This window comes from Engystomops pustulosus, chromosome 7, assembly GCF_040894005.1.
Source record: "Engystomops pustulosus chromosome 7, aEngPut4.maternal, whole genome shotgun sequence".
Lineage (NCBI taxonomy): Eukaryota > Metazoa > Chordata > Amphibia > Anura > Leptodactylidae > Engystomops > Engystomops pustulosus.
In genome coordinates this window covers 26715430-26742075 of record NC_092417.1, presented here as the reverse complement: position 1 = coordinate 26742075, position 26646 = coordinate 26715430, and the positions used below count along the sequence as shown (strand labels likewise).

The 26646-nt window shown below is 42.7% G+C and overlaps 1 protein-coding gene across 1 annotated transcript in view; it reads right to left on the bottom strand.

Annotated features, from left to right (window-relative positions):
- Positions 1–671: 671 nt before the first annotated feature.
- Positions 672–26646, bottom strand: part of LOC140070157 (embryonic protein UVS.2-like) — a 40101-nt gene continuing 14126 nt past the window's right edge. Inside the window, exons 6-15 of the mRNA XM_072116493.1 lie at positions 26283–26417; positions 26045–26162; positions 24527–24705; positions 24298–24379; positions 24010–24137; positions 23764–23879; positions 22874–23099; positions 22026–22144; positions 11961–12171; positions 672–778 (exon numbers count right to left, since the gene is read on the bottom strand). Coding sequence (XP_071972594.1) covers positions 672–778; positions 11961–12171; positions 22026–22144; positions 22874–23099; positions 23764–23879; positions 24010–24137; positions 24298–24379; positions 24527–24705; positions 26045–26162; positions 26283–26417 — 1421 coding nt within the window. The remainder of the gene's footprint in view (positions 779–11960; positions 12172–22025; positions 22145–22873; positions 23100–23763; positions 23880–24009; positions 24138–24297; positions 24380–24526; positions 24706–26044; positions 26163–26282; positions 26418–26646) is intronic.

The following is a 26646-nucleotide window of genomic DNA, read 5'->3' as shown; positions in this document are numbered from 1 at the left end:
CTTCACCCACATTGTAATTGTGGGCTAACTATGGTTCTTATAGCAGCCAAAATTCTCAAGGGGCTACAAATAATAATTCCTTTTAGGATCCTTTAGTTTTCCATTCAGTTTTTTATAAATCAAAGAAGCTAATAAAAGAACATAAGATGATCTCCCCAGGTGGGTCAGAAAAATTTTCATGCAGGTCATTAATTAATTGGTCTCAAAAAATATACCATGAAAAACTTTACATCGTTCCGTAAAACATAAGCCAAAAATGCATACAAAGAATTTAAAAAGTTATTACCCTTAGAATACAGAGATCTGAAGATGTTTTTCTTGATTATCTTAGTTACAAAACAAAAAAATTAAACACATCCAGTATCCATATTATGTTAGCAATATTAAGTTTTACCCATTCTCATTGTAAAATACATTGGTTGGTTGGGAAATTGCGTATGGATAGAGCTCATGTACTGAGCATTCTCCATGTAACATAGGCATCATCTGCCAGCAACTGTTTCTATTGGTGCTTGCTATGATCATGGCAGTGTGGCCTGTTATGTGTCGTGGACAAACCAGACTGCAGCAGCTAAGAGTGGTTCACTTGGTGGCCACCATTCTGCATGGCCAAGGGGGCTAATCAGTTGCTATAATAATTGGAGCCTGTTAGAAGACTATTTTGCTGTCTATTACAGTACATTGGTGGGAAGAAGTATTTGATCCCAATCCAAATTTGCTACTTTTCCCACTAACAGGGAATGGAGAGGTCTGTAATCGTTGTTGTAGATCACTTCAACTGTGAGAGACATAACATAAGAAAAATAAATCACATTGTATTGCATGAAATCAGTATTTGATCATCTACGAGCAAAAATCACACGCAATCACACTGTAACCTCTCCACCATGGGCAAAAAAAGAGCTGTCTTAGGACACCAGTGACAAATCGTAGACCTGCACAAGGCTTGGATGAGCTAAAGGATAATAGGCAAGCAGCTTGGTGAGACAACAACTGTTATACAGTTATTATGGACACAATTACACAATTATTACAAAATGGAAGAAACACTGTATGACCATCAATCGTCCAAGGTCTTGGGCTCCATGCAAGATCTCCCCCCCCCCCCCTGGGGTCAGGAACCTGAAAGATCTAGAGAGTATCTGTATGGAGGACTAGGCCAAAATTCCCTGATGCAGTGTGTGCCAACATGGTCAAAAAATACATGAAACTTCGGACCTCTATAATTTATTTCTGTACCAAATATTACATTGTTTTTCTATGGGATCAAACACTTATTTCATGTATTAAAATGCTAATTAATTAAAATTATCAGGATTTTTTTTTTTTTTTTTAGTTTCTGTCTTACATTTGAAGTGTACCTATAATAATAATAACAGACCTCCCCATTCTTTGTAGGTGGGAAAATTAATAAAATCAGCAAGGTATAAAATACTTATTTCCTACATGGATAATGTATAAGTTATTACACCTCTAAGGGTTAAAAGGCCATAGGGGGTCTAAAATAATAATAATAATAATAATAATAATAATAGTTATTATTATTATTATTATTATAGTTATATAGTCTGAAATATGAAAAAATAAAATAAATAAATATTCAAGAACATCCCTTTCCTTATAAGATAAGTTAAGATACTTTATTAATCCCAGAAAGATATTTATTCAACAAATCACTTAACATTAATACAAACAGGACATAAAAGCACATAAAAATAAATAAACAGACAAACACATGAATAATAAGAGTATTTACAGTGTATAATAATTAAAATACACAATAGGAAGAAAAAAATGCATGTAAGTGATGCAATTTATTTTTTATTTTTAGCAATATAATATAATTAGAGATGGGCAAATTTATCTAAATCTGGTTTGATCCGGTTCATCGAATTTTCAGAGAAAATTAGATTTGGACAGAATCGAATCATAATGAATCACGACGTGTGACGTAACAGTACGTCACATGCCGGGTGCGGGTACATAAAGAGGGCTCACGTATAGGATAACCTAGGGTTAAAGTGTCCTAGAGAGTCTGAAAACAAGTAAAAATAAAAAATTACCCCCCTTTCCCTAGAACTGATCTAAAAATAAATAAACAGTAAAAATAATAAACACGTTAGCTATTGCCAAAAATGCCAGATTTATCTAAATAAAAAAACTTTTATTCAATGAGTTTAACCCCGTAGCAGAAAATAGGGGGTAAAAGTAAAAAATTGTACTTTTTTGTCATTTTGAAAAATATAAAAAAATTCAATAAAAAATGATCAGAATGTTGTATAGTCTTTTCAAGTACAGCAATGAAAACAACATCAAAGTCACAAAAAATGACATTACCCACAGCTCCGTACACCTAAGTATAAAAAACGTATTAGTGCCAGTAGAAGGCAAAATATTTTTTTTTGTAGAGAAGGTTTTTATTTTTGGAAATGTATAAAAACATTATATAAACTATACAAATTTGGTATCCCTAAAGCCATACAGTGAGGAACACTAACACCATACAGTGAATAATACAGACATACAGTGAGGGGCACTACCCCCATACAGTGAAGAATTCAGTCATACAGTGAGGAATATTACTCCCATAAAGTGAGGAAAACTACCGCCATACAGTGAGGGACACTACCGTCATATAGATAGGGACACTACAGCCATACATTGAGCAACACTGCCCCCCATAGAGTGAAGAATACAGCCATACAGTGAGGAACATTAGGGCCATACAGTGAAAAACACGACCGTCATATAGTGAGGAACACAAACCCATACAGTAAGGAACACTACTGCCATAGAGTGAGGGATACTACTGCCATACAGTGAAGAACAATAGTGCCATGCAGCGAGGAACACTACCTCCATACAGTGAGAAATACTGCCGCCATAGAGTGAAGAAAAGATCCATACAAAGAGGAACACCATCGCCATACTGTGAAGAACACTACCGCCATACAGTGAGGAACACTTCAGCCATACAGTGACGAATACAGCCATACAGTGAGGAACACTATGGCTATATAGTGGTTAAAACTACCTCCATACAGTGAGGAACACTGCCTCCACACAGTGATAAATACAGCCATACACTGAGGAATACTACCGCCATACAGTGAGGGACACTACCTCCATACAGTGAAGAATACAACCAAACAATGAGGAACACTACCACCTCAACAGTGGGGGACACTATCCCTATACAGTGAGGGACATTACTCCCATACAGTGAAGAATACTACCCCCATACAGTGAGGAACACTAACGCCATACAGTGACGAATACAGCCATACAGTGAGGAACACTATGGCTATATAGTGGTTAAAACTACCTCCATACAGTGAGGAACACTGCCTCCACACAGTGATGAATACAGCCATACACTGAGGAATACTACCGCCATACAGTGAGAGACACTACCCCCATATAGTGAGGAATACTACCGCCATACAGTGAGGGACACTACCTCCATACAGTGAAGAATACAGCCAAACAATGAGAAACACTACCACCATACAGTGAGGAATACTAACCCCATACGGTAAGGAATATTACCGTCATACACTGATGAACACTACCCCCATACAGTGAGAAACACTACAGCTGTACAGTGAAAAACACTACCACCATACAGTGAAGAATACAGCCATATAGTTAAGAACACAACCGCCATACAGTGAGGAACACTACCACCATACAATGAAGAACATTATGGCCATACAGTGTGGAACACTACATCCATGCAGTGAGGGACACTAGCGCAACACAAAGAAGAATACAGCCATGCACTGAGGAACACTATCGCCATTCATTGAGGAACACTACCCCCATACAGTGAGGAACACTAACTCCATACAGTGAAGAATACAGAAATACAGTGAGGGACACTACTGCCATACAGCGAGACACACTACCTCATTACAGTGCAGAGTACAGCCATACAGTGAGGAACACTACCGCCATACAGTGAGGAACACTACCACCTTACAGTGAGGAACACCATGGTCATACAGTGAGGGACACTACCCCCATACAGTGAGGAACACTACCACCAAACAGTGAGGAATACTTCCCCCATACGGTGAGGAATATTACCGCCATAAACTGAGGAACACTACCCTTATGGGAAACGGATTTTTTACCCTGCGGCCATTTAGCTCCCATCCTCGCACTTCTGCCACCCTGCTGACTCACGGCCACAATAGCAACTTGCTGCCTGCTTCGCTGACTGACACGCAAGCTGACACCCTCTTCTCCTGGCGATGATGATGAATTTCTTGCTTCACCAGGCTCCCAAGTGTGATCAGCTACATCATCATCGATTTGTGATTCCCTGTCACTGCTAATCTCCTCAAAGGTCTCAGTATGCACAGTCTGACTACTTGCAAGTGCAACATAACCTCTCATTCCACCCTCCACATCTCCACTTTCCCAGCAGCGGTGTCTCCCCCACCTCTTCACTGCCAAGTAGCTGCTGACTGTCCTCAAAGAATTCGTCCTCTCTGTATAGTGGCACTGAGCACGGACCATCTAGTAGATCTCTGGCTGAGGGAACTGAACAGGACTGAGGCTGGTTGAGGACAGGTGAGGGCCGCTGACCTGCTCCTGGGCCCTGTCAACTAAGGGTTGTATCTGACGAACCCATGGACTCTTGGCTGGGGTTGTCAGATGTCATTTTGGAGGAAGTGGACGACCTAGTCAACCAATCGAGAGCCTTTGGGCTGTTAATCGACACACTGCCGCTAGATTACACTGGCAGTTCTGGCCTCACAGGGTGACCCTTGCTGTAACGTCCCCTTACTATGCTGCAGACGGGCGATACGCGTGGGGCATCCGTGGGCTCTCCCCCTCATACATTATACTAGGTAATATGATGCATTTACTTTCTGTTTTATTCACTTAAACCTACTCCCTTATGTTCTCTTGGCTGCTATTACTCTGCACACAGCACTTTATTTGTGCACTATCATCTTTGTGTTTTATATTACATTGTTATAGTGAAACTGTCTGTGATTGTATCCATGATGCACTTTAATTGTATATAATCTTTTCTTAAGCATCATTTGAACCCCATTATTGGGATGATGTGTATATATATATCTAATTGACAGCCTTGTTCATTTTTTCTATTTTTGTTTTGTCATTTACGTGAGGAATACCTTATTAAGGAGAGTCCTTTATGTTTGTCATTCCCTTCATTGGGTTTTTAAATGTTTTTATTGTCTTGTTTATGAATTAATAAATTGATATTTTCTACACATCCGCTGTTTTTCTTCTCTGGATCTGATTAGTATATTTTGGATGTGACACCTACTCGCTTACCCTCCCCTCTTTGTTTTCTTGTTCCAGATTTCTTGATATTAACTTTAGCAACCAAAAAGAATTGAAATTTGGCGAATACAGAACCCCAAAAACTGACACCCTGGACTGTGACCAAAAATCACTCCATCAACTATGTGGATTTGACACAGATTTCTTGACATCTACAACAAAAAAAATTCAAATTTGGGAAATTCAAAACCACAAAAACTGATTTCCTGGACTTTGAGGAAAAAATCACTCCAGCAACTATTTGGATTTGACGGGTTTCTTGATATCAACTTTAGCAACAAAAAAGATCCCCCAAAAAGGTCAAACATTTCACTTTGAAAAAAGGTGTTAATGCCCAATGAACCTCACTGCCCAGCTAGTCAGCTTTTGTCCCTTGCTGCAATTGTCACTACCAAAGCCCATCCTAATGTACTCCCAAAGCGACTGTACCAGCATTCCACCATACAGTGGTAGATACTGGTTCTCCTTAGCCCTCCTTATTATTAATCACAGGACATTATGTATTGACTTACAGAAGACATCTCTGTGCTCTTACTCCTGTCAGCAGCATTTTGGATTTTTTACAAGAGTGTCATGGGTGCTCCTGCGCCCACTAGCTCCTACTTACCCGTCTTCATTTCTGCTTCTGGCCCGGTGGTCGTGCACTCACGTCTTTGTCTCATAGCCTTAACAAAAAACCTTTTTCTGTTCCAGGACAACTTCTACATACATCGCCGGGGAACGGCAATGGGTTCCAATGTGCCCCCCATATGCAAATGCTTACATGGCTAATTTTGAAGAACAGATGATCTACCCCAATAAATTCTTTCAGGATCACTGTAAAATATGGAAACGCTATATAGATTATATATTCTGCATATGGGAAGGGCCACTGGAATCACTAGAGGAATTCTTCTCATTCCTCAATTCTATCTGGGCAAAGCTACAGTTCACTATGCATCACAGCAATGAGGAGGTTAGCTTCCTTGATACAATGGTTAAAAAAGACCGCACCGGTAATGTTTGGACCGATCGTTACACTAAAACCATGGATAGAAATAACCTTCTTCTTTACACGAGCTGCCACCCTACATCGACCAAGAACTCTCTCCCCATTTCAAAGTTTCAGCGAGTAAAACGCATTGTAAGCAAGACAAACTGCCTTACAGCACTTTTAGACAACATGCAAGAACGATTTAAAGAGAGAGGCTATCCAGATTCCATTCTCAATAAAAGTAGGACTCACTCTCTCAGACCCAGAAGCTCAGAACCCAAACCACCCCGTATCCCATTCATACATCAATACCATCCGTTTATGTACAGGATACACAAATCTATAAGAAAATTCTGGTCTATCCTACAAAAAGGCCACACAGCTATCAAGGAATTTGAAAACCCTTTCCTTCCCTGCTTTAAGAGACCCCCCAATCTCAAAGACAGATTGGTGAGGGCAGACATAGGATCCAACACGAGGATTCCCAGGCAGACATTCCTGAATACTAGAAGACAGGGCACCTTTCCACGTCTCCACTGTGCTCAATGCACTAATGTCTAGAAAGGAGACTCTTTCACACACCCACATACGGGTAAGCGATACCAAATTCAAGGCTACCACACCTGTGACTCTACCTATGTTATCTATCTCATAAAATGCCCTTGCGTTCTCCCCTACGTTGGGGAAACTAACCAGCACTTAGGTGACCGCATCTCAAAACATAAATCCACCATACAGACATCAAACCTCCTGTTGCCCGTCCCCGCCCATTTTGCAAGTGCCGGTCATTCAGTCAATCAACCGAAATTTCAGGTGATTGAAAGCGTGGACAATGCTAGGGGTGATCGCATCACCCTACTGAAGAAGAAAGAATCCTTCTGGATTTATAGTCTACAGACTCTGGCCCCTGATGGTTTGAACAGAGACTACAACATCCAGAGCTTCGCATGAACTGAGTAACCCTTTGAATTCTCATTGGGGGTCATTTACTAAGGGCCCGATTGTCGTTTTCCCGTCGTGTTACCCGAATATTTCCGATTTGCACCGATTTTCCCTGTATTGCCCTGGGTTTTTGGCGCACGCGATCGCATTGTGGCGCATCGGCGCCGGCATGCATGCGTCAGAAATCGGGGGGCGTAGCCGAACGAAAAACAGATTCGGAGAAAGCGCTGCATTTAAAAAAATGCGGGACCCGCACTTACCTTCACCAGGTATAGGATCGTGAACTCCGGCGGGCCTCGGCGGACTTCAGCGAAGCGGCAACACCTGGTGGACGTCAGAGGAACTGCCTTAGTGAATCGCCGGAAGACCCGAATCAACCACAGAGAACACGCCGCTGGATCGCGAATGGACCGGGTAAGTAAATCTGCCCCATTGTCTCTTTATTTATTTTTCCAGTCTTTAATCCTTTGTCTTTTATAGTATTCCTCATTGATATGTACATAGATTATATTGATTAATCTAACCTATCACATGTTTCCTTTGCAGAAATGCTAACAGGAATCTACCCGTGGGCCATGATGGTTAATATGCAATAGAACTATAGATTTAGACAATCCCACTAACATATTATTACAGTTTGCAATATCTAAATTTCCTCCTCCTCGTTCCCACCCTAACTACTATTACAACCTTTCAGCTCTAGTACTACTTTCAACTCATTTTGCAGCCTTTCATAGTATCACACCTGTCAGACTTAGTCTGACAAGTAGCTCCCCCTCTCCCCCAGCAATTCAGGAAGTAAATTACCTGGTGGTACCACGCCATAGCAAGTCTAACCCGCTGATGTGTTCTCAGAGAAACAAGCGAAGACACCGCACCGACCCTACGACTGCCCTATCGAACTGTTACCAGGCACATCTCCTCCACGAGGATCGGTATATCCACTCACCGTAATCGAGATCACAGCAAGTTCATCCTAAATGGAGGAGAATCTGCAGAAGGGGTTCATCCACAAATCATCTACTCATGCTGGTGCAGGATTCTTCTACATTGCTAAGATGGCTCCCTTCGTCCTTGCATTGATTACCACGGTCTCAATGAAAAACCGCTATCCCCTGCTTCTGATCAAAGAACTTTTTGACTGCCAGCAGGGTTCCAAGTTTTTCACAATGCTGGATCTGCAAGGGGCCTAAAACCTCATCCGTATCTGTGAATGCGGTGAATGGATGACTGTCTTCAATACTAGTGACGGACAATTTGAGTATCTTGTCATGCCTTTGCCCCAGCAGTGTTCCAGGAATTTGTCAATGATATTTTTAGAGACCTGCTCTACACTTGTTTCATTGTCTACCCAGACAATATCCTGGTGTTCTCATCCGACCTGGAGTCTCATTAGGTCCACGTATGTCATGTCCTCCGATGCCTAAGGGGCCCAACATCTCTATGCCAAACTCGATAAATCAGTCAGAGTATAGTTACACCACGCTCCAAATGTAAAGTGATGTTTGAAAGACAATGAAGAGAAATGCTGTTCCCCAGTGAGATAGTCAGAAGGACAGCAAAGTTGCTGCGAGTTCTGGTTCAAAGGCACAGAGTCCTTAGAGGAACAAATAATAACATAGGGTCTAGAAATACCAGAATAATCTTTGCGCGCTACTTAATGTCATATAGAAAGTGGGTAGTAACAAGAAAATACATATGTATTCAATTAGACATTTATTTCACATATATGTTGACAAGGGACAACATGTTTCGGGGATGTATTACCCCCTTCATCAGGTCAAATAAAGGACCAATCTATAGGTCCACTCTATAATTCAATAATCATTACAAAGCATGTAGAGAATCTACTTGGCCCCATTCATACTACCAAAAATGTAGGACAAGTCCAGTTTTTTATAGAATTGCACCATGTGAAAGCGATGCTTGGGGAGTGCTCACTGTACCTCCCTTCTATTCCCAGCTCTATGCTATTCCCGGAATCCGGTCCAGGTGAGCTCATGGCTGTGTAAATGAAGCTTTAGTCCTTTGCCAAGGAGCAATTTTTGTCTGAGGCACTAATCAATGGACTTATCTGACATGTGCAGTTCAGTCCAGGGATCAAAGGTTTTTTCCGGAAAAGCTTCCAAAAACAGGGAGAGTTTCTCAAACCGAACTCACTCAAGGACAACTAGCCTTAATCCCTTAATACCACTGCCATTTTTCGTTTGTGTGCTTTCATAAAATATTCCATGTTGTGTCTTGGGAAGCTGGATATGTGTCATTTTTACTTTGGCTTTGTTTTTACAATATTCACCCTGCACTCCAAATGACACCACAAATGTATTCTTTGGGTTGGTATGATCCCAGAAATACCAATAAATTTATATAGATTTTATCATGTTTTAATAGATTTTAAATTAAACTAGAACCTTTTATACATAAAAACCTAGATTTTGCCCTATTCTGACACTTTTTATATTTTGGTGTACGGAGCAGTGTAAGATACAATTTTTTGGTGGACAAGATGATATTCTCTATGCACCTATTTGGGGGAATGTACAACCTTTTGATGAATTTTTATTCAAAAAAATGTGTGGTGCTAATTGGTGAAAAAGTGGCTATTCTGACATTTAGATGCTATTTCTCATTTCAGGAAAACAATTTTTATATTTTGATAGGTGGACATTTTTGGACGTGATGATACCAAACATGTTTATGATTTTGCTAATGTCACTTCTAGGGAAAGGAGGGTGATTTGAGCTTCATTTTTAAACTTTAAACATTTTTTTTTACTTTTTTTTTAGAAATTTCTACTTTTTTTAACTAAAAAAAAATAGCATGTCACGGGTCGGCCGCGGGTGCATGGAGAGGGCTCACGCGCTGAGCCCTCTCCATAGCCGGTAAGTCTTTGCTGCATATTGCAGCAAAGGCTTACCGGTAACACCCGCGATCGGTGCTAGCACCGAAGCAGCATTGCCGGCGCGTGGGCGCCGCCATCTTTTCGAGAATCGCCTCTCCCCGTGACGTCATCGGGGAGCGGCGATCCGTCGCCATGGTAACCTCGGGTCTCGCGAAGACCCGAGGCTACTTCGGGTTAACCCATGCATTACAATGTGCTATTAGCACATTGTAATGTATGAGTAGTAAAATCAACATATACTGCCATACTGTGGTATGGCAGTATATGATAGGATCGTGCAGACCCCCTAGGGTTAAAGTACCCTAGGGAGTCTGAAAAGTACTAAAAATAAAAATAAAAAAAAGTTAAAAAAAAAAAAAATTATAATAAAAAAGCCTAAAAACTCAAATCACCCCCCTTTCCCTAGAACTGATATAAATATAAATAAACAGTAAAAATCATAAACACATTAGGTATCACCGCGTCCGAAAATGCCCGATCTATCAAAATATAATAACGGTTTTTCACTGCGTTTAATCCCGTAACGAAAAATCGCGCCCAAAGTCGAAAATGGCACTTTTTTGTCATTTAAAAAAATTAAAAAATTCTATAAAAAGTGATCACAAGGTCGAACAGTCCTAAAATTGATAACATTGTAAACGTCATCAAAATCCGCAAAAAAGACACCACCCACAGCTCAGTACACCAAAGTATAAAAAAGTTATTAGCGCCAGAAGATGGCAAAATCCCATAAAAAATTTTTGTACAGGAGGTTTTAATTTTTTTAAATGTATGAAAACATTATAAAACCTATACAAATTTGGTATCCCCGTAATCAAACCGACCCAAAGAATAAAGTAGACCTGTCATTTGGGGCGCACAGTGAAATACGTAACATCCAAGCCCACAAGAAGGTGGCACAAATGCGTTTTTTTTACCAATTTCACTGCATTTGGAATTTTTTTCCCGCATCCTAGTACACGGCATGGAATATTCAATACAATCTCTATGAAGTGCAATTTGTTACGCAGAAAATAAGCCGTCACACAGCTCTGTACATGGAAAAATAAAAAAGTTATGGATTTTTGATCATGGGGAGTAAAAAATGAAAATGAAAAAACAAAAAAGGGCCAGTTCCTGAAAGGGTTAATTTTAGACCCCCTAGGGTACTTGAACCTTATTTTATCAAAAGCAATGAGCCTGGACAAGGCCCTTATATCACACATTAATGCCTTACTAGCATTTACATGGCAGGCATTATCACACACCCTCCCATTATCACACACAGATATATTCATGCTTTGAAAATGATTTCAGACTGAACATATCATAGATCATGCAAAAAGAAACTTTATTGAATTACTTTTTATCGACAAGACAAGCGAGAAGGGGGCAAGAGAAAAGTAATAATTTCTTAATTGGTATATTTCTATTAAGATTTGATTCCGTGAAAGAGAGTCAGTAGCGTAACAATGATGTTTCTTCAGTTTCCTTGTAAAATCTTTTTTTAGATCAAATCCTCATGAATTATGTTACTGTCCGATGCACGGCTTTTATACTGTGAAGAAATACACAGACAGATATACAGTATTAGACACTCTTATCATTCTGAATCTACACAATTTAAGACATGTTATTTTTTTATGACAATCTGGTGAAAACTAAAAGTTTTTGTTTTACTGCTAAGGAAAAAATAAAATATATGGCTCTGGGAGATTTATTATAGGATATTTTTGGTATTTTTGTTCATAAAAATCTCTATACAAAGTGATGACAAGCTAAAAAACTGCATGTAGATGACCGTATCTGAGGAATATGGGACAGATCTGTAATACTCACCAAATGTATAGGACGCTTTAAATCCTTTATACTCTTCAGCCTTATCACTAGCAAATCTCAGCACCATGTTATTCCCAAGAGAGGTCAAGACTGGGAACCTTTCATTACCACATGCTGGACCATATTCAATGATGCCATCGGTGACCTCTACCCTGTCGTATTGGCACCATCGACCATCTTCTAGCTCAAGATCAGTAATGGCCAACTGGACCTGTAAAGATCAGAAAGGAACAATGTAATGTGATCATAATATAATTGTCATCTAGTGTAAAGGATAAGACTATAACATGTGAATAATTAATGAGCTCACTGTACATTATTATACAGTGTTAATTTAGGGAAGTATATCAGTATATTCTATATTTCTAGAACATAAATCTATTAAAGAAAACTTTACCTTTAGAGATGAGCGAACACTAAAATGCTCGGGTGCTCGTTATTCGAGACGAACTTTTCCCGATGCTCGAGTGCTCGTCTCGAATAACGAACCCCATTGAAGTCAATGGGAGACTCGAGCATTTTTCAAGGGGACCAAGGCTCTGCACAGGGAAGCTTGGCCAAACACCTGGAAACCTCAGAAAAGGATGGAAACACCACGGAAATGGACAGGAAACAGCAGGGGCAGCATGCATGGATGCCTCTGAGGCTGCTTAATCGCACCATTATGCCAAAATTATGGGCAACAGCATGGCCATGACAGAGTGACAGAATGAAGCTAGATAGCATCTAAAACATCCAATAATTGACCCTGACACTATAGGGGACGGCATGCAGAGGCAGCGGCAGCAGGCTAGAGAGTGGCATGGCGACATACCCTAATTGGACTCAGGCTTCAAACCAATGGGTGGCAGAGAGGAACCAAAGGAGGTGAGCAAGAAGCGCTCAAATAATATCGGTACATGATAAAAGTTTGCCAGTATATTTTGTGGATTACACAGCAGGGTGGCGACAAAGTTAACATGGAAGCCATGAAAACAACCCAAAATTCTGCCTGACACAGCTCGTTTGATAAGGGGACCATGTATGGAGGCAGTGAACTAGTAGTAGATTAAAGGTGCTGCAGTTAAAACTATGTTAGTTGGATCTTGGCATGGAGCTGGCGCTCCGCTGCCAGGCGAGCTTTCGCCAATCCAAGCCCCTGTCTATAGGCTACTCCCCAAACAGCACTTCTAAGAACCTTTTGTATAAGATCAAGTGTAGTAGCGTTCTTATAAGTTTAGGATATGCCGGGTGAGGGGAATGTAAACAGCTGCGCAAGAAGCGCTGAAATAATATCCGTAAATGGTAAAAGTTTGCCAGTATATTTTGTGGATAACACAGCAGGGTGGCGACAAAGTTAACAACTTTGATGTGGAATCCATGAAAACAACCCAAATTTCTGCCTGACACACCTCGTTTGATAAAGGGACGATGTATGGAGGCAGCTATATGGACGACTTTTGGAGGTAGCAATGGAGACAACGTGTGGAGGCTGCTATGGAGACAATTTAATTTGGATAGTGCCTGTATGTGGCAGTCCCAAACATTTTTCAAACCAGAGGAGCAGGTAGGTGGCCCTCCAGTAAAATGGAATAGATTGAGTGCCTGTATGTGGCAGTCCCAAAAATTGTTCAAACCAGAGGAGCAGGTAGGTGGCCCTCCAGTAAAATGGAATAGATTGAGTGCCTGTATGTGGCAGTCCCAAAAATGTTTCAAACCAGAGGAGCAGGTAGGTGGCCCTGCAGTAAAATGGAATAGATTGAGTGCCTGTATGTGGCGGTCCCAAACATTTTTCAAACCAGAGGAGCAGGTAGGTGGCCCTCCAGTAAAATGGAATAGATTGAGTGCCTGTATGTGGCAGTCCCACAAATTGTTCAAACCAGAGGAGCAGGTAGGTGGCCCTCCAGTAAAATGGAATAGATTGAGTGCCTGTATGTGGCAGTCCCAAAAATTGTTCAAACCAGAGGAGCAGGTAGGTGGCCCTCCAGTAAAATGGAATAGATTGAGTGCCTGTATGTGGCAGTCCCAAAAATGTTTCAAACCAGAGGAGCAGGTAGGTGGCCCTGCAGTAAAATGGAATAGATTGAGTGCCTGTATGTGGCGGTCCCAAACATTTTTCAAACCAGAGGAGCAGGTAGGTGGCCCTCCAGTAAAATGGAATAGATTGAGTGCCTGTATGTGGCAGTCCCACAAATTGTTCAAACCAGAGGAGCAGGTAGGTGGCCCTCCAGTAAAATGGAATAGATTGAGTGCCTGTATGTGGCAGTCCCAAAAATTGTTCAAACCAGAGGAGCAGGTAGGTGGCCCTCCAGTAAAATGGAATAGATTGAGTGCCTGTATGTGGCAGTCCCAAAAATGTTTCAAACCAGAGGAGCAGGTAGGTGGCCCTCCAGTAAAATGGAATAGATTGAGTGCCTGTATGTGGCAGTCCCAAACATTTTTCAAACCAGAGGAGCAGGTAGGTGGCCCTCCAGTAAAATGGAATAGATTGAGTGCCTATATGTGGCAGTCCCAAAAATTGTTCAAACCAGAGGAGCAGGTAGGTGGCCCTGCAGTAAAATGGAATAGATTGAGTGCCTGTATGTGGCAGTCCCAAAAATTGTTCAAACCAGAGGAGCAGGTAGGTGGCCCTCCAGTAAAATGGAATAGATTGAGTGCCTGTATGTGGCAGTCCCAAAAATGTTTCAAACCAGAGGAGCAGGTAGGTGGCCCTGCAGTAAAATGGAATAGATTGAGTGCCTGTATGTGGCAGTCCCAAACATTTTTCAAACCAGAGGAACAGGTAGGTGGCCCTCCAGTAAAATGGAATAGATTGAGTGCCTGTATGTGGCAGTCCCACAAATTGTTCAAACCAGAGGAGCAGGTAGGTGGCCCTCCAGTAAAATGGAATAGATTGAGTGCCTGTATGTGGCAGTCCCAAAAATTGTTCAAACCAGAGGAGCAGGTAGGTGGCCCTCCAGTAAAATGGAATAGATTGAGTGCCTGTATGTGGCAGTCCCAAAAATGTTTCAAACCAGAGGAGCAGGTAAATGGCCCTGCAGTAAAATGGAATAGATTGAGTGCCTGTATGTGGCAGTCCCAAACATTTTTCAAACCAGAGGAGCAGGTAGGTGGCCCTCCAGTAAAATGGAATAGATTGAGTGCCTGTATGTGGCAGTCCCACAAATTGTTCAAACCAGAGGAGCAGGTAGGTGGCCCTCCAGTAAAATGGAATAGATTGAGTGCCTGTATGTGGCAGTCCCAAAAATTGTTCAAACCAGAGGAGCAGGTAGGTGGCCCTCCAGTAAAATGGAATAGATTGAGTGCCTGTATGTGGCAGTCCCAAAAATGTTTCAAACCAGAGGAGCAGGTAGGTGGCCCTGCAGTAAAATGGAATAGATTGAGTGCCTGTATGTGGCAGTCCCAAACATTTTTCAAACCAGAGGAGCAGGTAGGTGGCCCTCCAGTAAAATGGAATAGATTGAGTGCCTGTATGTGGCAGTCCCACAAATTGTTCAAACCAGAGGAGCAGGTAGGTGGCCCTCCAGTAAAATGGAATAGATTGAGTGCCTGTATGTGGCAGTCCCAAAAATTGTTCAAACCAGAGGAGCAGGTAGGTGGCCCTCCAGTAAAATGGAATAGATTGAGTGCCTGTATGTGGCAGTCCCAAAAATGTTTCAAACCAGAGGAGCAGGTAGGTGGCCCTCCAGTAAAATGGAATAGATTGAGTGCCTGTATGTGGCAGTCCCAAACATTTTTCAAACCAGAGGAGCAGGTAGGTGGCCCTCCAGTAAAATGGAATAGATTGAGTGCCTGTATGTGGCAGTCCCAAAAATTGTTCAAACCAGAGGAGCAGGTAGGTGGCCCTGCAGTAAAATGGAATAGATTGAGTGCCTGTATGTGGCAGTCCCAAAAATTGTTCAAACCAGAGGAGCAGGTAGGTGGCCCTCCAGTAAAATGGAATAGATTGAGTGCCTGTATGTGGCAGTCCCAAAAATGTTTCAAACCAGAGGAGCAGGTAGGTGGCCCTCCAGTAAAATGGAATAGATTGAGTGCCTGTATGTGGCAGTCCCAAACATTTTTCAAACCAGAGGAGCAGGTAGGTGGCCCTCCAGTAAAATGGAATAGATTGAGTGCCTGTATGTGGCAGTCCCAAAAATTGTTCAAACCAGAGGAGCAGGTAGGTGGCCCTGCAGTAAAATGGAATAGATTGAGTGCCTGTATGTGGCAGTCCCAAAAATTGTTCAAACCAGAGGAGCAGGTAGGTGGCCCTCCAGTAAAATGGAATAGATTGAGTGCCTGTATGTGGCAGTCCCAAAAATTTTTTCAAACAGAGGACCGGGTAGGTGGCCCTCCAGAAAAATGGAATAGATTGAGTGCCTGTATGTGGCACTCACAAAAATTGTTTCAAACAGAGGACCGGGTAGGTGGCCCTCCAGAAAAATTAAATGCATGAAGTACTATAGCAAGAGCCAGTGGGCCCTGTCAAAAAATAGCCATTTTCCTCTGCTTTACTGTACAAAGAGGAGGAGAAGGAGGAAAATGAGGAGGAGGAGGAGGAGTGGATCAATTATTCAGGTTGAGCTTCCTTCACCTGGTGGAGATTGGAAATTCTGAGAAATCCAGCCTTTATTCATTTTAATAAGCGTCAGCCTGTCAGCGCTGTCAGTCGGCAGGCGTGTACGCTTATCGGTGATGATGCCACCAGCTGCACTGAAAACCCGCTCGGACAAGACGCTAGCGGCAGGGCAGGCAAGAACCTCCAAGGCGTACAGCGCCAGTTCGTGCCACATGTCCAGCTTTGAAACCCAGTAGTTGTAGGGAGCTGTGTGATCATTTAGGACGATGGTATGGTCAGCTACGTACTCCCTCACCATCTTTCTGTAAAGATCAGCCCTACTCTGCCGAGACTGGGGACAGGTGACAGTGTCTTGCTGGGGTGACATAAAGCTGGCAAAAGCCTTGTAAAGCGTACCCTTGCCAGTGCTGGACAAGCTGCCTGCTCGCCTACTCTCCCTCGCTACTTGTCCCGCAGAACTACGCACTCTGCCGCTAGCGCTGTCAGAAGGGAAATACTGTTTCAGCTTGTGCACCAGGGCCTGCTGGTATTCATGCATTCTCACACTCCTTTCCTCTGCAGGGATGAGAGTGGGAAGATTTTGCTTGTACCGTGGGTCCAGGAGAGTGAACACCCAGTAATCGGTGCTGGAATAAATTCTTTGAACGCGAGGGTCACGGGATAGGCAGCCTAGCATGAAATCTGCCATATGCGCCAGAGTACCAACGCGTAAGAATTCACTCCCCTCACTGGCCTGACTGTCCATTTCCTCCTCCTCCAACTCCTCCAACTCCTCTTCTTCTGCCCATACACGCTGAACAGTGAAGGTCTGAGCAATGCTCCCCTCTTGTGTCTCGCCAACATTCTCCTCCTCTTCCTCCTCATCCTCCTCCACCTCCACCTCCTCCGATATGCGCTGAGAAACAGACCTGAGGGTGCTTTGGCTATCAACAAGGGAATATTCTTCCCCTGTCTCTTGTGACGAGCGCAAAGCTTCCGACTTCATGCTGACCAGAGAGTTTTTCAACAGGCCAAGCAGCGGGATGGTGAGGCTGATGATGGCGGCATCGCCACTGACCATCTGTGTTGACTCCTCAAAGTTACTCAGCACCTGACAGATATCAGACATCCACGTCCACTCCTCATTGTAGACTTGAGGAAGCTGACTGACCTGACTACCAGTTCTGGTGGAAGTTGACATCTGGCAGTCTACAATCGCTCTGCGCTGCTGGTAAACTCTGGATAACATGGTCAGTGTTGAATTCCACCTCGTGGGCACGTCGCACAACAGTCGGTGAGCGGGCAGTTGGAGGCGGCGCTGCGCTGCCCTGAGAGTGGCAGCATCTGGGCTGGACTTCCTGAAATGCGCACAGATGCGGCGCACCTTCGTGAGCAAATCAGACAGATTGGGGTATGTCTTGAGGAAACGCTGAACTATCAGATTTAACACATGGGCCAGGCATGGCACATGTGTCAGTCTGCCGAGTTGCAGAGCCGCCACCAGGTTACGGCCGTTGTCACACACAACCATTCCCGGCTTGAGGTTCAGCGGTGCCAGCCACAGATCAGTCTGCGCCGTGATGCCCTGTAATAGCTCTTGGGCGGTGTGCCTTTTGTCGCCTAGGCTCAGCAGTTTGAGCACCGCCTGCTGTCGCTTAGCGACGGCACTGCTGCTGTGCCTAGAGCTACCGACTGATGGCGCCGTGCCCACGGATGGTAGTTCGGAGGAGGAGGTGGAGGAGGGGTGGGAGGAGGAGGAGGCATAGTAGGCCTGAAACACCTGGACCGAGGTAGGCCCCGCAATCCTCGGCGTCGGCAGTATATGAGCAGCCCCAGGGTCAGACTCGGTCCCAGCCTCCACCAAGTTAACCCAATGTGCCGTCAGCGATATATAGTGGCCCTGCCCGGCAGCACTCGTCCACGTGTCCGTGGTCAGGTGGACCTTGTCAGAAACGGCGTTGGTCAGGGCACGGATGATGTTGTCTGACACGTGCTGGTGCAGGGCTGGGACAGCACATCGGGAAAAGTAGTGGCGGCTGGGGACCGAATACCGAGGGGCGGCCGCCGCCATGAGGTTGCGAAAGGCCTCGGTCTCTACTAGCCTATAGGGCAGCATCTCCAGGCTAAGCAATCTGGAGATGTGCACATTAAGGGCTTGGGCGTGCGGGTGGGTTGCACTATATTTGCGTTTCCGCTCCAGCGTCTGGGGTATGGAGAGCTGAACACTGGTGGATGCTGTGGAGGATCGTGGAGGCGACGATGGGGTTTTTGTGGCAGGGTCCTGGGCAGGGGGCTGACTAGCAGCTGACACAGGGGAAGGAGCAGTGGTGTGCACGGCCGGAGGTGAACGGGCTTGTTGCCACTGAGTGGGGTGCTTAGCATTCATATGCCTGCGCATACTGGTGGTAGTTAAGCTAGTAGTGGTGGAACCCCTGCTGAGCCTGGTTTGGCAAATGTTGCACACCACAGTCCGTCGGTCATCCGGTGTTTCCTTAAAGAACCTCCAGACTTCTGAAGATCTAGCCCTCGCCGCAAGAGCCCTCGCCACGGGAGCTTCACTAGTTGACACATTTGGCGCTGATGCACCAGCTCTGGCCCTGCCTCTCCGTCTGGCCCCACCACTGCCTCTTCCAACCTGTTCTGGTCGAGGACTCTCCTCCGTCTCAGAAGCACTGTGTTCACCCGGCCTCTCAACCCAGCTTGGGTCTGTCACCTCATCATCCTCCGATCCCTCAGTCTGCTCCCCCCTCGGACTTCCTGCCCTGACAACAACTTCCCCACTGTCTGACAACCGTGTCTCCTCATCGTCGGACACCTCTTTACACGCTTCCACTACGTCAAGAAGGTCATCATCACCCACAGACTGTGACTGGTGGAAAACCTGGGCATCGGAAAATTGCTCAGCAGCAACCGGACAAGTGGTTTGTGACTGTGGGAAGGGTCCAGAAAACAGTTCCTCAGAGTATGCCGGTTCAAATGGCAAATTTTCCTGGGAGGGGGCAGACTGGGGGGGAGGAGGCTGAGGTGCAGGAGCTGGAGGAGTGGCGATTTCGGTGACATGGGTGGACTGCGTGGAAGACTGACTGGTGGTGGACAAATTGCTCGAAGCATTGTCAGCAATCCACGACATCACCTGTTCGCACTGTTCTGGCCTCAACAGTGCTCTACCACGAGTCCCAGTAACTTCAGACATGAACCTAGGGAGTGTAGCTCTGCGGCGTTCCCCTGCTCCCTCATCAGCAGGTGGTGTCTCACCCCGCCCAGGACCACGGCCTCTGACCCCTGCAGTAGTTGGACGCCCACGTCCCCGCCCTCGTCCTCTACCCCTAGCCCTCGGGTTAAACATTTTTAAAATGAGAGTTATAACTTTATTTTTTTTTTAACTTTTTTTTTTTTTTTTTGTGTTTTTTGTTTTTTTTTGTGTTTTTTGTTTTTTTTGTGTTTTTTTTTTTTTTTTAGTTTTTAAAACCAAACAATGCTATCCTATTGCTATGGCTATTTTCTAGCCAAGTATCAAAGCACACTACTATGCCAGATGAGATGACACTGAGTTAGTGCCTAATTGAAATCCAACCCCTACTAAATTTTCCCACTTCGGTCTTTGCTATGGATATGTGCGTCACTAAGTGCAGAACACAGCGGTCGCAAGTCTCACTACAAATTGCTCAGAATTGGCTAGTACATGCACTGCAGAAAGTACAGCCACCAGCAGATCAACCAGAAATCAAATATATAGAACGCTACTGTAGGCGTAAGTAAGCTCTTTGTATTCTCCTATGGCTATTTTCTAGCCAAGTATCAAAGCACACTACTATGCCAGATGAGATGACACTGAGTTAGTGCCTAATTGAAATCCAACCCCTACTAAATTTTCCCACTTCGGTCTTTGCTATGGATATGTGCGTCACTAAGCGCAGAACACAGCGGTCGCAAGTCTCACTACAAATTGCTCAGAATTGGCTAGTACATGCACTGCAGAAAGTACAGCCACCAGCAGATCAACCAGAAATCAAATATATAGAACGCTACTGTACGCGTAAGTAAGCTCTTTGTATTCTCCTATGGCTATTTTCTAGCCAAGTATCAAAGCACACTACTATGCCAGATGAGATGACACTGAGTTAGTGCCTAATTGAAATCCAACCCCTACTAAATTTTCCCACTTCGGTCTTTGCTATGGATATGTGCGTCACTAAGCGCAGAACACAGCGGTCGCAAGTCTCACTACAAATTGCTCAGAATTGGCTAGTACATGCACTGCAGAAAGTACAGCCACCAGCAGATCAACCAGAAATCAAATATATAGAACGCTACTGTAGGCGTAAGTAAGCTCTTTGTATTCTCCTATGGCTATTTTCTAGCCAAGTATCAAAGCACACTACTATGCCAGATGAGATGACACTGAGTTAGTGCCTAATTGAAATCCAACCCCTACTAAATTTTCCCACTTCGGTCTTTGCTATGGATATGTGCGTCACTAAGCGCAGAACACAGCGGTCGTAAGTCTCACTACAAATTGCTCAGAATTGGCTAGTACATGCACTGCAGAAAGTACAGCCACCAGCAGATCAACCAGAAATCAAATATATAGAACGCTACTGTACGCGTAAGTAAGCTCTTTGTATTCTCCTATGGCTATTTTCTAGCCAAGTATCAAAGCACACTACTATGCCAGATGAGATGACACTGAGTTAGTGCCTAATTGAAATCCAACCCCTACTAAATTTTCCCACTTCGGTCTTTGCTATGGATATGTGCGTCACTAAGCGCAGAACACAGCGGTCGCAAGTCTCACTACAAATTGCTCAGAATTGGCTAGTACATGCACTGCAGAAAGTACAGCCACCAGCAGATCAACCAGAAATCAAATATATAGAACGCTACTGTACGCGTAAGTAAGCTCTTTGTATTCTCCTATGGCTATTTTCTAGCCAAGTATCAAAGCACACTACTATGCCAGATGAGATGACACTGAGTTAGTGCCTAATTGAAATCCAACCCCTACTGAATTTTCCCACTTCGGTCGTTGCTATGGATATGTGTGCCACTAAGAGCTAAACACAACGGTAGCAAGTCCCCCTGCTAATTCCTCACAAAATGGTACTAGATGCAAATTAAAATAAAAAAAGTAGAACGTTATTGTAGCCCTAAGAAGGGCTGTTGGGTTCTTTGAGAATCACTCCTGCCTAACAGTAAGCTAATAGAACACCCTAACGCTTTCCCTGACCAGCAGCAGCTCTCTCCCTAGCGGCATCCAGACACAGAATGATCCGAGCAGCGCGGGCAGCGGCTAGTCTATCCCAGGGTCACCTGATCTGGCCAGCCAACCACTGCTATCGACGTGTAAGGGTACCACGTCATGCTGGGTGGAGTGCAGAGTCTCCTGGCTTGTGATTGGCTCTGTTTCTGGCCGCCAAAAAGCAAAACGGCGGGAGCTGCCATTTTCTCGAGCGGGCGAAGTATTCGTCCGAGCAACGAGCAGTTTCGAGTACCCTAATGCTCGACCGAGCATCAAGCTCGGACGAGCATGTTCGCTCATCTCTATTTACCTTCTTTCCAACAGGAGCTGTAATATTATAGATGCAATCCAAGTTTGGTGGGTAGTTTTTGGGATGTCCGGGACTGGTGAAGACTCTGTTTGGTGTATAAAAGGTTCCTCCACATCTCACTAAGGGGAATACAATTTATTGTTATAATATTTGTACAAAAAGTGTATCTATAATTATATTTTGTGATTTGTATGCCATAGTTCCACAATCATATATTGTAGTCTATGGAAGGTCCCAAGTGTGTGATCATCATGCCTACAAGCCTTCCTAAGCCTCCCAGCTGCCATAGTAAAGGCAATTTCCCCACAGGAGATCCCTTTACTTACTATAACTAAAATGAATGTAAAAGTAATTACAAGAGGAATTTATAGTCTTAAATTTTATTTTTAAACTAATTCTAAATCTTTAATGGTCCCATGCCATAACTTTAACTCACTTTGCCTAGTACTACTGTTTATCAAAATGTATAAACCCATTTACTAAGCTTAAGTACAACATTAAAAAAAACAAAAAACATTTGGCCTTATCATGGTCCATTTTGGGAATCCAACACTGTGGGGCAGATTTATCAAGTTGTCTGAAAGTCAGAATATTTCTAGTTACCCAAGGCAACCAATCACAGCTCAGCTTTCATTTTACCAGTGCTCATGAATATTTTAAAAGGAGGCTGTGTATGGTTGCCATGGGAAACTCTTAATATTCTGACTTTCAGATAGCTTGATAAATCTGCCCCTATGAGTTTAATGCCTAAAATAGAAGGGCTTTTGGATTAGCATGTTGTAACATTGTAATTGGTAAAGCAAAAATAAAGCAAAAATGTTTTTGAGAATGTGAATGTAGGACTATACCCGAGCTGTATGAAGCTTTGAAGCCGACCCCAGCAACACTGCTATCACTGGAGAACTCCACCAGTAATTGGTTAGTAGTTCCAATAATCGGAGGTATCCGTCCAGTTCCACAGGTTTTGTCCAGCAACACAGGAGATCTCTTAGAGGGACCATCATAGATCTTCACGTAGTCTGATTTACAATTAGGAGATGACTGGAGATCAAAGGCATCAAAGTTCAATGAAACCTGGAAACAAATAGATATGAACTCAAATTAATGAACAATAGTGTTAAAAAATGTCCTAAAGTCTATACTCTCCTTGTTGCTGCCTAGAACTACTTTTCAGTTTCTGTCTTTACTTATGATCTGCCGGGGAGACAAAGGAGCCAGTCAGCCAGCCATCAGAGTTCACAGTCCGATTTGTAATCACATCTCGCCTTCTCTTCCAGGCAGATTGTAATTTTCAAAAAGAATGTCGGCTTTCAGATAACAGTCACATGTAAACATGGAGTACCTGGAAACCGGAGGAAACCCACGCAAACATGGAGAGAACATACAAACTCTTTGCAGATGTTGACCTGGGTGGGATTCGAACCCAGGACCCCAGTGCTGCAAGGCAGATGTGCTACTCACTCAGCCACGTGTCGCCCAATTAAAGAGAAGGATTATCCTTCTATGGACATTATACTACTATTGCAGCCTAAAAGAAAAGACAGTAGGGGGCAAGCACACAGGGAATGAACAGAACTATGTGACTTGGTGTCTGTTTTGCCATTGCATCTTTTTTCCTTCTTTCATCCCTACGACATATTGTCTGTAATATCACCGCATATATGTATTTTAAAAAATCTTTATTTCTGAGAGATAATTTTGGTTCTATGTGACAGGTCATGCTTCTTAAGTACTGTACCTGTCCTGATGGTGTTCTGATCAGCCAAACACAGTTGGCACCATGGGGGTAGGCTGATGGGTAATTGGCTGAGGTCAGAATTCCACTGTCCTTATTATGTAACGTGGCACAGACATCTAAAAGAGAAAAAAGTAATTCATGTTATTGATTGGATGATAACATAACATGTATAACATCTCTATTGGTCCATTATGATTCACAGATTACAGAGTGAAACGTTTTGGATTTGAAAATTGTAGAACTTACTGCATTGGTACAATCGATTGATTTTAGCAACATCCAGAACACTTATACCATCACGTTGTCCAATTCGGACATTTGGGTTTCGTTTGGGTACAATGGTGAGTTGTCCTGAAGTGTTAGAGAATGCCCAACTGGGAGATACCGGAAAGAGAGGAACAAGATTGAAACATGAAATTGTGAGATTATTATCCATCATATGAGAAAATATTTCATGTCATTATAATAATAACAATTTTTACATTTATAATAATTACATGTTATCATTAATAAAGAAAGAAATTGTGGTTTTACCTTTCATAATGCATCACGGATTCAAAGTCATACTCCAGGCCAAGATTATTGGTGTTGACTTTTCCAAATTGTGACCAATCACCTATACAACGATATAACTGTATTAGTCTAGTAATTGGGATGTGTCACTCGTTTTAATTGTTGTCAACTCTTATAATATATTTTTAATGATAAAAACATCAAATATAAGAGATAATATATAGGATTATATTTTCTGTAAGTTCCTTACCTGGGGAAATATACTGGTAGTTGATGGTGACATAATTATCCCGGTCGCTCCTCCTATGTTCATGGTTGAATCCCAGCACATGGTTTAGCTCATGTTGTACAGTTCCTCTATACATACAACCTGCAGTATCTAGTCCAACCCACTGACTTCCTCCTATTCGCCCAACATATGAGTAACACCTGAATAGATATGAAAATGTTTTATTTTTATATTTGGTGAGATGATTCTCAAAGTATAAGCAAAAAGAAGGACATATTGTAGAAGTAACAGAAAATTTAATTATTTTCCCGTTTTTTGCCATGCATAGATAATCGTATAAGTCAACAAATCATCTATTGTGTATGATAATGTTTTAGTTTTCAATCAGCAGCTAATGTTGTAGGAAAAAATTGGAATTGTTGGACGTCAAAGGAAACGTGTTACCTCTTTTTACCCCATTTAGTTACCCCGCCCATTCCCCCTCCGGTGGGGTATAAAATATTCCAGCTAGAATTCCCTCTTTTATATATAATTTATCTGCAATAAAAAAAATTCCAAAATCATGTAAAAGATAAGGTGAGCAGAGTCATATTGTGCCTGCCGTGAGTCAGTTTTAGACTCTATGGGGGGTTTAACTTTTTTTCTTATATTTTGGGAGGTCTTCATTATTAGCAGGGATATCTGCTAACTTTTTTTTACTTTATTTTTTATTTCAGCTACAAATCATCTTAAAGTTACATATTTAACATAAATCTACTATTATCAACAATGTACTGTAAAATATTATAGTAATTAATTATAGTTGTACAATCTTAATTATTAATATGTTTTATGTTGTAAAAGCTTTTTTCTTTTCCTATTTTCCAGTAATCTCCTCCCACTAGGGGAGTGTAACTTTAGATGTCGATAACATCAGGTCTATAGCACCACAAAACATTTTACATCATATTAAAAACTAAAAAGAGAATGTGCATTTGGGTCCAAAATATAACAATCTTTACATCAAGAGTTACCAACCTCTATAAACCATATAGAAAGATGTGTATTAAAAAGAAACCTCTTCCTATTACAACAAGCAGTGAATATAATGGGGCACATTTACTTACATTGCTGCTGGAGTTCAAAGAAAATACATTGTTCAACGATAATGCACCGTGCCGCAATTTATTTAAATCTTGACCCGAAGACATGAAAGTGTTGCTTCCCTCTTTAGATCCAACATCTTTTAGGTCATCATCTTTTTAGCGGTGTATTTTAGTAGATGGACTTGTGACACAATTTGAAAGTTAAATCCCGTGCTCCGTCTGAATCAGTCGGACAATGCGATGACACGCCCCCCAATTTGTGTAGCATGGAAGCCGGCACACAGGGTCACATGTGCCACAATCCCAGAACATACACTTCTTAAATACATGTGCAAGCCGTTTTAGCCCCAAAACGGTGCACATTCCGATAAAAGTGAGCGTGCGACCCTTAGTAAATGTGCCCCAATGTAATTTATATACAGAAAAGATAGATTATATAAATAGATAAACCTACCCCTGTCTGGACACAATGTTGAGGTAGTCTTTCTCTGTTGTTCGATTTACAAATCTAACACAGGTGAGCGTCTCATATTCATCCATGGCAGTCTGAAACACTTTGAGATGAGAATCACCTGGAGGTAAGAAGAATATGTATATATATATATATATATATATATATATATATGAAGGATGGAAATATATACAATAAACAATTTCCCGTTATGTTTGAAATAAATAAGAAAATAACTGACCATAATCAGAGGAGAGGTTGTAGGGTACATAGACTAGCCCGTCTGCAGATTTGGTCCAAAAGCACTGTGTACAGTCACTAGCACTACGTCCACTTTTTATCAGTATGTCTCCATCGTGTACAGGCTTAGAAATACCTAAAGGCAAAATATAAGAACAATACTGATACCACTATATAAGTATACATTAGTGTCCACCAACCTCCTTGTTGACATTTCTGGCTGGGCTAAGAATGTTTGCAGTCATGTGACTTCCGTCGAAATTCAGTGGTTACAGAAGCAGAAAAGTTACGAAACATTGAAATTTATTTTGGCCAAAGCCAATGTCACATGACCGCCAACACCACCAGCTCATAGTATTGATAAG